The sequence below is a fragment of the Podarcis bocagei genome (genome assembly GCF_964188305.1).
Source record: "Podarcis bocagei genome assembly, chromosome: 7".
NCBI classification, from domain to species: Eukaryota; Metazoa; Chordata; class Lepidosauria; order Squamata; family Lacertidae; genus Podarcis; species Podarcis bocagei.
The window spans coordinates 84,799,889-84,812,477 of NC_138132.1; the positions used below are offsets into that span (position 1 = coordinate 84,799,889).

At 49.0% G+C, this 12,589-nt stretch overlaps 1 protein-coding gene across 3 annotated transcripts in view; it reads left to right on the forward strand.

Annotated features, from left to right (window-relative positions):
* Positions 1-12,589, forward strand: part of RPH3A (rabphilin 3A) — a 128,438-nt gene that overhangs the window by 95,259 nt on the left and 20,590 nt on the right. For all 3 annotated transcript variants that reach the window (XM_081203043.1, XM_081203044.1, XM_081203042.1), the window contains 5 exons: positions 2,387-2,473; positions 4,679-4,738; positions 5,967-6,197; positions 10,316-10,395; positions 11,701-11,775. In XM_081203043.1, the coding sequence (XP_081059169.1) occupies positions 2,387-2,473; positions 4,679-4,738; positions 5,967-6,197; positions 10,316-10,395; positions 11,701-11,775 (533 nt within the window). The remainder of the gene's footprint in view (positions 1-2,386; positions 2,474-4,678; positions 4,739-5,966; positions 6,198-10,315; positions 10,396-11,700; positions 11,776-12,589) is intronic.

Consider the following 12,589-nt stretch of genomic DNA (forward strand, 5'->3'; position numbering starts at 1 on the left):
CGGCCGCAGTGTGCAGGTGTGTCGCACGATGTGGGTCCGTATCTCTTATAAGGGGTTCGTTTTACCTTGCTAGTGAAACTGAATTACTGTGTCGCAAAATAAAAAGGTAAAGGGACCCCTGACCATTAGGTCCAGTCATGGCCGACTCTGGGGTTGCGGCGCTCATCTCGCTTTACTGGCCGAGGGAGCCGGCGTGCAGCTTCCGGGTCATGTGGCTAGCATGACTAAGCCACTTCTGGCGAACCAGAGCAGCGCACGGAAACGCCGTTTACCTTCCCGCCAGAGTGATACCTATTTATCTACTTGCACTTTGACGTACTTTCGAACTGCTAGGTTGGCAGGAGCAGGGACCGAGCAATGGGAGCTCACCCTGTTGCAGGGATTCGAACCGCCGACCTTCCTATCGGCAAGTCCTAGGCTCTGTGGTTTAACCCACAGCGCCACCGGTGTCCCCTGCGTTGCAAAATAACGCATGTCTAAAAAGTGTGTCACCGACATAAGGAGTTTGGAAAGCTCTGGCGTAGTGCTTTGCAGGGTCGTCTTTACCCGGGGATGCAAGGGGTGCAGGGCACCCCGGCGCTGAATTCTGGGAGGCGCCAGATGGCTGGCAGGCACGCAGCTTCCCTCCTAAGCCTCTGCGGGAAGTGCTCTCCTCCCGCAGTGGCATGGGAGAGAGTTGCGCACCTGCCAATCAGATGGCTGGCAGTCATAGCTGTCAATGTTTTCCTTTTTTTAAAGGGAAATTCCCTTATTCCGAATAGGATTCCTTGCAAGAAAAGGGAAAAGTTGACAGCTATGCTGGCAGTGCACAGCTCCCCTCCCCCCATCCGTGTATAGGACAACCTCGTCTAATACACGGGGAAATATGGTAATTTGGGGCGCTGATTGAATCTTTGCACCCCGGCGCAAATGCAATTCTGGGCTGCATCAATAGGAGTATAGCATCTAGATCAAGGGAAGTAATAGTGCCACTGTATTCTGCTCTGGTCAGACCTCACCTGGAGTACTGTGTCCAGTTCTGGGCACCACAATTCAAGAAGGACACTGACAAACTGGAACATGTCCAGAGGAGGGCAACCAAAATGGTCAAAGGCCTGGAAACGATGCCTTATGAGGAACGGCTAAGGGAGCTGGGCATGTTTAGCCTGGAGAAGAGGAGGTTAAGGGGTGATATGATAGCCATGTTCAAATATATAAAAGGATGTCATATAGAGGAGGGAGAAAGGTTGTTTTCTGCTGCTCCAGAGAAGCGGACACGGAGCAATGGATCCAAACTACAAGAAAGAAGATTCCACCTAAACATTAGGAAGAACTTCCTGACAGTAAGAGCTGTTCGACAGTGGAATTTGCTGCCAAGGAGTGTGGTGGAGTCTCCTACTTTGGAGGTCTTTAAGCAGAGGCTTGACAACCATATGTCAGGAGTGCTCTGATGGTGTTTCCTGCTTGGCAGGGGGTTGGACTCGATGGCCCTTGTGGTCTCTTTCAACTCTATGATTCTATGATATGCTAAAGATGGTCCTGGTGCTTTGAGACTACAATTGGATGCACTCATCGACGCGCATCGCAGAGGAGTCTGAGCGGAACAAAGATGGCGCACTAATGGAGGAGTGTACAGGCAATGGTTGGTTTTCTGGTAGCAAAACTGAGGAAACCTCTACTGATAGTTGTTATGGCTCCAAGGCATAATGGATTCTAAACAGCCCCTTTAGCTGTGGCACTTAGACTATTCCGCCTGAGACATGTGATGCTCCTCCCTAATCTCTGCTTTCTCCCCCCCCCCACTTTTTTTTTAAAAAATAGTTTTTATTCTTTAAATTTCCCTAGTCACCCCCCCCAAATACATTATAAATACCTGTGTTCCTGTACATGCACCACAACTTATAGCCATACACATCTGTAAAACTCATTCTTATTAAGTGACCCACAAGCTAGTTTAATCCTGTGTGTTTTCTGGAGAATTTATGAACGAAATAAAGCTTCACTGTTAAAGGCAATCCTTGTGCTTTGTTCCTCTTGCCAGTCTTCATTTGTGGGTCAATATCCCCATTAACGACAATGTCCCATACTCTCCTGAATCAAGTGTTCAAGTTTTCAAATGTTTTAAGATTTTCTGTATTGATGCCCATGCGGATGATTGCACATAAGGCTTAACATCTGTCTTGGAAGGCAACACTATATGCTTGGTAATTGTTTTTAAAAATGTCAACAAAGTTAGTATAAAAAATAAAAAATTGCACATTTTTTTAACCCTTTGTGCTGCCATTAAGAGAATCCCCAAAAATGGTTTATCTGCCAGGTCCTGGTTCTCATTTAAATACAGATTCAATAACACAAATTCCGGGAACTTTGTGATATGCTGACAATTATACTTTCTTCTTTTTTTAAGGTGTGAAGCAACCTGCTTCTGCCCAGGCTGCAAGTGCTAGGCCTCTGGCTTCTCACCAGAATCCACCTGCCCAGGTGGCAGAACAAGGTATGCCTGGTGATTGTTGAGTTCCAGGGTATTTCTCCCCTTCCAACAGTACCTTTTAAAACCAGAATAAATTGGAACAAGAGACCTTGTGCTGCTTTTCCTTACTGTTTTGGACAAGGGGTAGAGCAGGCTACCTCAGCCTTGGCCCTCCCGATGTTTTGAGACTACAATTCCCATCATCCCTGACCACTGGTCCTGCTAGATAGGGATCATGGGAGTTGTAGGCCAAAAACATCTGGAAGGCTGAAGTTGAGGAAGTCTGGGATAGAGTCTCTTGTTTTCACTGCCAGGCTGAATGCCCTGATATACCGTATTTTTCGCTCTATAGGACGCACATTTTTCCCCTCCAAAAATTAAGGGGAAATGTGTGTGCTTCCTATAGAGTGAAAGCAGGCTGCGCGGCTAAGCCCAAAGCCACAACAGGGAGACGGAGCGCTGCGCAGTGCTCCGTCTCGCTGTTCTAGCTTGGGGTTAGCTGCGCAAAGCCTCCGCAGGGCAGCGGGGTGCCTTCACGCCGCTGCCCTGTGGAGGCTACAAAGGCTGTACGAAGGTGGGGGGAAGGCTGCAGCACTTCCCCCCACCGCCAGCCCCACAAGCTCAGGGGGCAGCGGGAAGGCGGCGTGCCGCCTCTGTGCTGCTCCCCAACCTGGTTTGGAGGCTGGCGGTGGGGGAAAGCAGCGCTTCCCCCCACCGCCAGCCCCACAAGCTCGGGGGGCAGCACCGCCTTCCCACTGCTCCCCGGCCTGGTCTCTCCCCCCCCGCGCTCTCCCCCGCCAGTCCCAAAGAGCAGGTCGAAAGGAACCCAAAGCCTCTGGAGCCCAGTGGGAACTCCCGCTGGACTCTGGAGGCTTTGGGTGAACGCACCTTGAACGCACAGGACGCACCTTGTTTTGGAGGGGGAGAACAAGACCCCCCCATTCTCCCCCTCCTATGGTCCGGTGCGTCCTATAGAGCGAAAAATACGGTATGTGTGCAGCTCTGTAAGGAAACAGAGGCTAAGATCTGTCCTCTTGGTATTTTTTGGGGGGTGCTGGGGCTGAATCCTGAGAGCAGGCAGGTGAACTCATTGGCACACCCTCTTCTTCTCCTGTTGCTGGCTGCCATTTTGAATCTCTACAAACGCCCTGGCAGCTTGACGAGGCAGCACCATGCCAGGCCCCATGAAATTCACCCCCATTCCCTCGACCAGCTGAAATGTCCCTTTGAGACCTTGGTCTTAGGACAGGGGTAGAGGATCAAAACTGCCCCCTCGGCCTCTCTATCTGCCCCCTGGGGCACTCTGGAGGCCATTCCCTCCCCAAACCGCCTCCCTTCTTGGTCTTCCCTTCCTGCTTTAGTGTTTTTGCCCAGCTGAAATGTACTCTTGAGCTCTGGTCACCTGGATGAAGGAAGGACAGAGAGCCGTTTGTCAGCAAGGATTTTGACAAACTGGAAGGTGTGCAGAGCAGGGCGGACAGGATGATCAAGGGTCATCAAGGGAGCAGAAAAGACTATTTATGTATGTGACCATGGCTGCATGGATGTTATTGGCCCAGAGATGGAAAGAAGATAAAGTTCCTACCAGAGAAGAATGGCAGATGAAGTTGATGGACTATGCTGAAATGGCCAGAAGAGTCAGAAATCAGGAAGACCAACATTTTAATAAGGAATGGGGAAAATTTATAACTTATCTTAAAGACCATTGTAAACAGTTAAAATTGCAAGTAGGATTGGAATATCACTTGTAGTTTAAGGGTGTATTCTGGACACAGTGGAGATGTAAAAGATTTGGATCATCATCAACGATGCGGGAAGAAATGATTAATAATAGCACCCACAAAGGGGAGAATGGAAGTCCAGAAGTTTCCTTGGAATCTTGTTTTTATGATTTATGTTTGATATATCTTTGTAAAATTTTAATTTGAAAAACTATGTGCATATATATAGAGAGATGATCAAGAGTCTGGAAGCAAAGCCTTATGAGGAATGGTCGAAGGAGTTGGGTATGTTTAGCCTGGAAGATGGAGGAGACAAAGAGGAGATATGAGAGCCATCTTCAAATATCTTAAGGGCTGTCCCATAGAAGATCGACCCCCTTTCCCCGGCCGTGCCTTAGGATATTCCTAAACGCACCTCTTTGCTTTTGAAATGTAAGATGTAAAGAGCGAGAAATAGAAGTGCCTTGTTGGGAATACCTATAGTTCAGTGCAGACTTTTGCTTTGCAGGCCCAGCTGCTGCGGGGAGGCAAGGGACAGGCCCTGGAGGTCGCTTTCCAGAAAGACAAGGTACAAACTGTTTGATTTGTATATTAACAAATTCCTATTCCATCTGGCCTCGACGGCAGTGTTACCCAAGACTGTTATCTCCAGCTGTTTTCGGACTACAATTCCCATCATCTCTGATCACTGGTCTTGCTAGCTAGGGATGATGGGAGTTGTAGTCCAAAAACAGCTGGAGACCCAGGCTTGGGTAACACTGCTCTAGGGACTGAATTGGTTGGACAGTGTTCTCGAAGCTACCAGCATGAGTTTGACCAAACTGTGGGAGGCAGTGGAAGACAGGAGTGCCTGGCGTGCTCTGGTCCATGGGGTCACGAAGAGTCGTACATGACTAAACGACTAAACAACAAGGGACTGAATGTTTTTGAGGAAAGGGTTGATGCAGTGATAGTTTTTTAAATTGTTGCCTGTGTTTTTAACGGACCTTTTTATATTATTTGAATACTATTGGTGTTTGTTTACATTTTAAAGATCTTTTCTTTGTTTTTAGCTAGTTCTATTTTATCTGTGCACGAGCCGTCTTGAGTACAGTGGTACCTCTGGTTGCAAACGGGATCCGTTCCGGAGGCCCATTCACAATATGAAAACAGCACAACCTGAAGTGCCATATCTGCGCAGCTGCGTGGCGCGATTTGATGCTTGTGCGCATGTGCGAAGCGCGATTTAGCGCTTCTGCTCATGTGGTGAAACCCGGAAGTAACCCGTTCCGGTACTTCCGGGTTGCCACGGGACGTAACCTGAAAGAACGTAACATGAAGCAAACATAACATGAGGTATGACTGTATTTGTTAACCTGACCATGTCTTGTTTTTCCTTTTGGATTCTGTCTATACTATACTATACTATACAGTGGTGCCTCGGGTTAAGTACTTAATTTGTTCCGGAGGTCTGTTCTTAACCTGAATCTGTTCTTAACCTGAAGCACCACTTTAGCTAATGGGGCCTCCTGCTGCTGCCGCGCCGCCGAAACACGATTTCTGTTCTTATCCTGAAGCAAAGTTCTTAACCCGAGGTACTATTTCTGGGTTAGCGGAGTCTGTAACCTGAAGTGTATGTAACCTGAAGCATATGTAACCCAAGGTACCACTGTACTATACTATACTATACTATACTATACTATACTATACTATACTATACTATACATTTTTTTAGAAAAAAGGAAAGAAATCTACCCTAGAACTCTTACCTGTGACCAGTCTCCTTCCTCTCGCTGTCTTTCTCTCTGCTTGCATAGGAAGTCTTTCCATGGCTCCACCCCAAGCTGATCCCCCCATCTCTGCCGCTGGGACATCGAGGGATGAGAAAGCTGCCTCTGGATATCCGTCACCCGCAGGGGAGAGACCTATGCGCCAGGTGGCTCCCTACAGCCAAACTGCTGCCCCTCCTGCTGCACCTGCACCCCAACGGCAGCCGCCTCCAGAGGAGGAGGAAGATGAGGCCAACAGCTACGACTCGGACGAAGCAAGTAGGTTGTAGTTCCAACGACTGAGCTAAGGCCATTTTTTCTTGTTGCAAAGTGGCCATTTCCCTTTCTTTCTTTCTTTCTTTCTTTCTTTCTTTCTTTCTTTCTTTCTTTCTTTCTTTCTTTCTTTCCTTCCTTCCTTCCTTCCTTCCTTCCTTCCTTCCTTCCTTCCTTCCTTCCTTCCTTCTTTATTTCTTCTTTCTTATCCATGACTGTGTAAGAGGAACCCATAAGAGGCACACGGCTTCAAAGATAAGGAAGTGCTCCAACCTTAGACCTGCCAATTAAGAATTGCCCCCACTAATCAGGGACATAGGTAGCACTGTGGTCTAAACCACTGAGCCTCTTGGGCTTGCCGATCAGAAGGTCGGCGGTTCGAATCCCCGCGACGGGGTGAGCTACCGTTGCTCTGTCTCGGCTTCGGCCAACCTAGCAGTTCCAAAGCACGCCAGTGCAAGTAGATAAATAGGTACCACTGCGGCGGGAAGGTAAACGGCATTTCCATGCGCTCTGGTTTCCATCACAGTGTCCCGTTGCGCAAGAAGCGGTTTAGTCCTGCTGGCCACATGACCCGGAAAGCTGTCTGTGGACAAATGTCGGCTCCCTCGGCCTGAAAGAGAGATGCGCTTTGCAACCCCATAGTCGCCTTTGACTGGACTTAACCATCCAGGGGTCCTTTACCTTATACTTTTACCTGCCCCACTGATTAGTCTCTAGTGATTTCCAATTGATAAAAGATTGCTTCCTTAGGCAACTCAAGCTTCAAGGATATGGCTTGACTCTTTCTTTTTTATTCGGGAAATTTATATCGCATTTTTCCGCTCTATAAGACACACTTTTCCCCTCCTAAAAAGTAAGGGGAAATGTGTGTGCGTCTTATGGAGTGAATGTAGGCTGTGCAACTATCCCAGAAGCTAGCACAGCAAGAGGGATCGCTGCTTTCGCTGTGCACCGATCCCTCTTGCTGTTCTGACTTCGCTTCGCTGGAGAGGCACTGCGCAGAGAGGGATCGCTGCTTTCGCTGTGCAGCGATCCCTCTTGCTGTTCTGACTTCGCTTCGCTGGAGAGGCACTGCGCAGAGAGGGAGAGCTGCGCAGCGCCCCTTCAGCGAAGCGGGAGGAGAAATGGAGCCCCTTCCATTTCTCCTCCCGCTTTGCTGGAGAGGCACTGCGCAGATTCAGAATATTTCTTGTTTTCCTCCTCTAAAAACTAGGTGCGTCTTATGGTCGGGCGCATCTTATAGAGCGAAAAATACGGTAATTTAAAACTGGAGAAGAAAACTGCAGGAATGAGCAACTTTTGTGTCAAGTGACCTGATTTCTGCCAAGAGTCACAAGCTTCGAGGTGTTTGGGTGCACATTGGCTGTGAGTGGGACCAGAGTCAAAGAGGATGGAATTTGCAACATGGCAGGGATCCACCATGCCACCTCCTTTCTTTGTCCCTGCACCCTATCTCTGCAGGGCACATAAAACGGGCCGCATGACTCTAAGCCAAAGTAGCTCATCCTTATCCAGCTCTTCCTTAGCCTACAGGGCAGTGCCTCCTTCTAAAGAGGCCAGGAATATATGCCTTGCAAACACAGATGCTGAGCATACAGTCTGATTGCCTCTTAAAAAGGTAAAGGGACCCCCGACCATTAGGTCCAGTCGTGACCGACTCTGGGGTTGCGGCGCTCATCTCACTTTATTGGCTGAGGGAGCTGGCATACAGCTTCCAGGTCAAGTGGCCAGAATGACAGCCTCTTCTGGCGAACCAGAGAAGCGCACGGAAATGCCCTTTACCTTCCCGCCGGAGCGGTACCTATTTATCTACTTGCACTTTGACATGCTTTCGAACTGCTAGGTTGGCAGGAGCAGGGACTGAGCAACAGGAGCTCACCCCGTTGCAGGGATTTGAACTGCCGACCTTCTGATCGGCAAGTCCTAGGCTCTGTGGTTTAACCCACAGCACCACCCGTGTCCCATTGCCTCTTACACGTACCTAACTCCCGGGATTTCAACCGCATAAGGTTGAAGGCTGGCCGGCTGAAATCCCACAAGTTAAACTCAAGGCAGAAAGCTCAAAAGCTCTTTTTGCCTCGAGCTTTTAAGCTATCTGCCTTGCTAGGGGGCAAGGCCCCTTCAGAGCACCTGCTCAGGAAGGCTAGGGATGCTTACATAGGCAGTGACTCCATGGGGGCAGTTTGAATATATACCCCCATGGAGTTTTTGCATATACACGTTTTTGCATATACATGGGACCCTTGGACCCGAACCCCCACGTAAGATGCAATCCTGGTTGTCTCAACACGGATCACTTTGATTTCTTTTGTAGATGTGGTGGGTGGGATCAGAGAGGGATCCTAGAGCTCTTAGATCTCCCAATGTCCATGCCTCTCTGCCCTGGGAGCTTTCCCCAAGCCTCCTACCAATAAGCCTTTAAAGTTTACCGTATTTTTCGCCCTATAGGACGCACCGTCCCATAAGGCGCACCTAGTTTTTTGGGGGGGAAATAAAGGGGAAAAAATTATTTCCCCCCCAGGCCCAGGGCTGGGGAGGCGCGAGCTTCCCCTGACCCCAGCCCCCAAACAGGCAGCTCTCTGCAAGCTGTGGGAGCCCAGCGCTGGCTCCCGCTGCTTGCGGAGAGGTCCGTGAAGCCTGGACACGCTGATCTCAGCGCGCGCAGGCTTTGGCATGCAGGCAACTCTCCGCAAGCAGCGGGAGCGCTCCCGCTGCTTGCGGAGAGGTCCGCGAAGCCTGGAGAGCGAGAGGGGTCTGTGCACACCGACCCCTCTCGCTCTCCAGGCTTCAGCGAAAGCCTGCATTCGCCCCATAGGACGCACACACATTTCCCCTTCATTTTTGGAGGGGAAAAAGTGCGTCCTATAGGGCGAAAAATACGGTATTTCTGCAACATGAACGAACAGAAGCTGAAGTTGGTGGTTGTGTTGCCGTGATTCAATGCAAGATTCTGAACTGCCTTGCTTCTGTGATGCAATGGGAGACGCCATTGCAGAAGTCCCATGTTGCGCTCCCTAGTTTTGTCTCCTGCATTTTTCATGGCTGGATTATACTTTTAAAGTGTGCTAGATTTTCTCAGGCTGCTGTCCTTTTCAAAGTAATGGTGGCTGCCCTCCTTTGGGGGCTCGTGACATCGTTCCAGAGCCTCCCTAAGTGCTTTTAATGGTTAGTAAATAAGTAATTGGGGAGAGGAATGGTGGAGTGCAACTGTTTTTCTCCTCTGGTGGAAGATGACAACCCCATCTCTGCTCACACCTACAAAAAACACCCACCCACGCTGGATGATTTCAATTATTCATCCAGGAGCCTGCAGGCATTCTTATGTAGCTCTGCTCTTTCGCGGGGTGGGGGTGGGGAGCCCCACGACGTGAAAGGCAAAAACTGGAATCTTCCATCTTCGGACTTACCTAAGAGATGTGAATCATCTGCAGAGTTGTGTCAAATCCCCCAAAACGCATCTCTCTTGCACAGCCTTTGGCTCAGCCTCTCGTTCGGGGCCGGCTCTACTGTTGGGCAGGGTGAAGTGGCAGATGCAAAGGCACATGGAGCAGACAGAAGTGGGTATGCAGGGAGATCCAGGCTGTGGGAAGCATACTAAAAGACTGATTTCTTACCAGCGCACAACGGATGTTATGTGGCCCCTGTAATAGTGCCAGTTCTGCAGACTGGTGCGGTTGAGAGGGCATACTTGGGGTAAGGTGATCTCACAGGCGAACTGCTGCCAAATCTTATGCCAAACTACAGTGGTACCTTGGTTCTCGAACTTAATCCGTTCCGGGAGTCCGTTTGACTCCTGAAACAGTTCTAAAACCAAGGCACTGCTCCCGATTGGCTGCAGGAGCTTCCTGTGCTCAGTCGGAAGCCGCACCAGATGTTTGGCTTCTGAAAAACGTTTGCAAACCGGAACACTCACTTCTGGGTTTGCAGCGTTCAGGAGCCGATTTGTTCTCGAGCCAAGCCATTTGAGTAACAAGGTGCCACTGTATCTGTTTTTGAGTGGGACACCCACCACCAAAGTCGTTTTTTCCTGGAAAACAAATGCTAGAATTGTTTCCCTCTAACCTTCCTGCAACACCACGGGCCCAACCATGTTGTCAGCATTAACCCTTCTCTCTCCCCAGCTACTCTTGGTGCTCTGGAATTCAGCCTTTTGTACGACCAGGAGAACAGCTCTTTGCAATGCACCCTCATCAAGGCAAAGGTAAATAATAATAATAATAATAATAATAATAATAATAATAATAATAATAATAATAATAATAATAATATAACAATAACAACAACAATAATAATTTATTATTTATACCCTGCCCATCTGGCTGGATTTCCCCAGCCACTCTGGGCAGCTTCCAACCAAACATTAAAATACAGTAATTCATCAGATATTAAAAGCTTCCCTAAACAGGGCTGCCTTCAGATGTCTTCTAAAAGTCGGATAGTTGTTAATTTCTTTGACATCTGATGGGAGGGTGTTCCACAGGACTGGCGCCACCCTTTGGGTCCTTCAAGAGGAAATCAGCTAGAGAACTGGAAGATTATCAGGCTCAGAGGTGGCCCACAATGCCTATTATTTGTCTTCTGCACAAACCTTTCCAGTTGTTCTACGGGGGTGTGTGAATCTGGGTAGCCTTGTTTCAGTTTGCTGCTTGTTTTGGAAAGTGCAGATTTGATAGATCTGCCTTCCAGTGCAAACTGAATTGAATTTCTACCCTATCCCTAGCAGCAGCGGAGGGCAGTGAAAGATTTTCCCCTCTCACAGGGGAAAGTGCTTTAAAGCAGCCCCACGCCATTAAGACTGGAGCAAAAAGCCCCGCCCGCCTGTCAGTCACATTAAGTCATGTGATTAATGGGTGGATGACCCACCACAGCGTCAAATTTGGCCCATTATGCAGATCCTGATAAAGATCTGGCCCACAGAGCCGAAAGGATTCTCCACCCCGTCTTATTCCATCCTCGTTTGATCATTGCATGAGTTACCGTATTTTTTGCTCCATAAGACGCACTTTTTTCCCTCCTAAAAAGTAAGGGGAAATGTCTGTGCGTCTTATGGAGCGAATGTGTGGTCGATCGCTGGCTCCTTTTCTGGCCTCACCCCCTTGCCCAGGCCTCCATTGAATGTTCTGCAGACGGAGGCTGTTTGTTTCCCCAGCGACATGGGACTGGCTGAATAGATTATCTGTCTGGAAACTGTAGAAAGGGCTCCCTTTCCTTTCCTAAAGAAGCTGCAGAACTGTGAGTTGAACCCCATAAAAACAGGATTTTTCCCCTTTGCAAAGTAAGCTCAACAACTTTCAGCTGATCCTCAAAAAACCGGGACTTTTCCCTTTGCAAAAGAAGCTGCACAACTGTGAGCTGATTCCCCCAAAAGATGGGGCTTTCCCCCTTTCCTCCTCTAAAAACTAGGTGCGTCTTATGGTCAGGTGCGTCTTATGGAGCGAAAAATACAGTAAGACAACTTGGCCTCTGGCGGAGTTAATGAGCCTGCCCTGATTTTATTCCTGCCCAGGGCTTGAAACCGATGGACTCCAATGGGTTGGCAGACCCTTATGTGAAGCTGCACCTTTTGCCAGGGGCCAGTAAGGTAAGGCAATTTTGTCCCTTCGTCCTCCTCCTTTGATAAGAGGCAACTGTATCCAGGACAACAAGCTGGGAGGTGCTATGGGGAGGGCAAACAAGATGGTCAAGGGTCTGGAAACCAAGCCTTTGAAGCAGAGGTTGGATGACCACCTGCCAGAGATTCTTTAGCTGTGATTCCTGCATTTCAGGGGGTTGGACTAAATAACTCGAGGGATCACATCATAGCTGTCAACTTACAGATTTGAAAATAAGGGACCAGCAGCCTTGAAAATAAGGGACCAGCAGCCAAAATAAGGGACCTGCAGCCTCACCTGTTCCAGGCACTCCAGTCTTCCTGTCCTCCTGCAGTCTGCTCAAACTCATGCCGGGTAGCTTCGAGAACACTGTCCAACCAACTTTGTAACCAGAGGTTCAGCTGAATAGAATCTGAATCACATGCACCACAAGGCCTATGCAGCCTCAACTTAAGATGGCTCCCCGGCCTGGCTTTGCACTGCAAAGTTTGCAGCAGCACGTGCAACAAAATGGCGTCCAGCATTCAAAAAACCTCTCAGCTTGCATTAACTAGCCACACACAAGGCATGCAAGCTCCACCCCCCAGTCGTTCTTAGACTTCTTATTGGGTGAGCAACACAGCCAAGCAACACAGTTGGAGCCTCCCTCCTCCCTGGCCGGCAGGGAGGGAGGGAGAGGAGCTGCTTCCTTTGAAATTTAAGGGACATCCATCAATAAGGGACAGCAGCGGGACATGGCGCTGGAATAAGGGACTGTCCCTTCAAATAAGGGACACTTGACAGCTATGGATCACATCCAGCTCT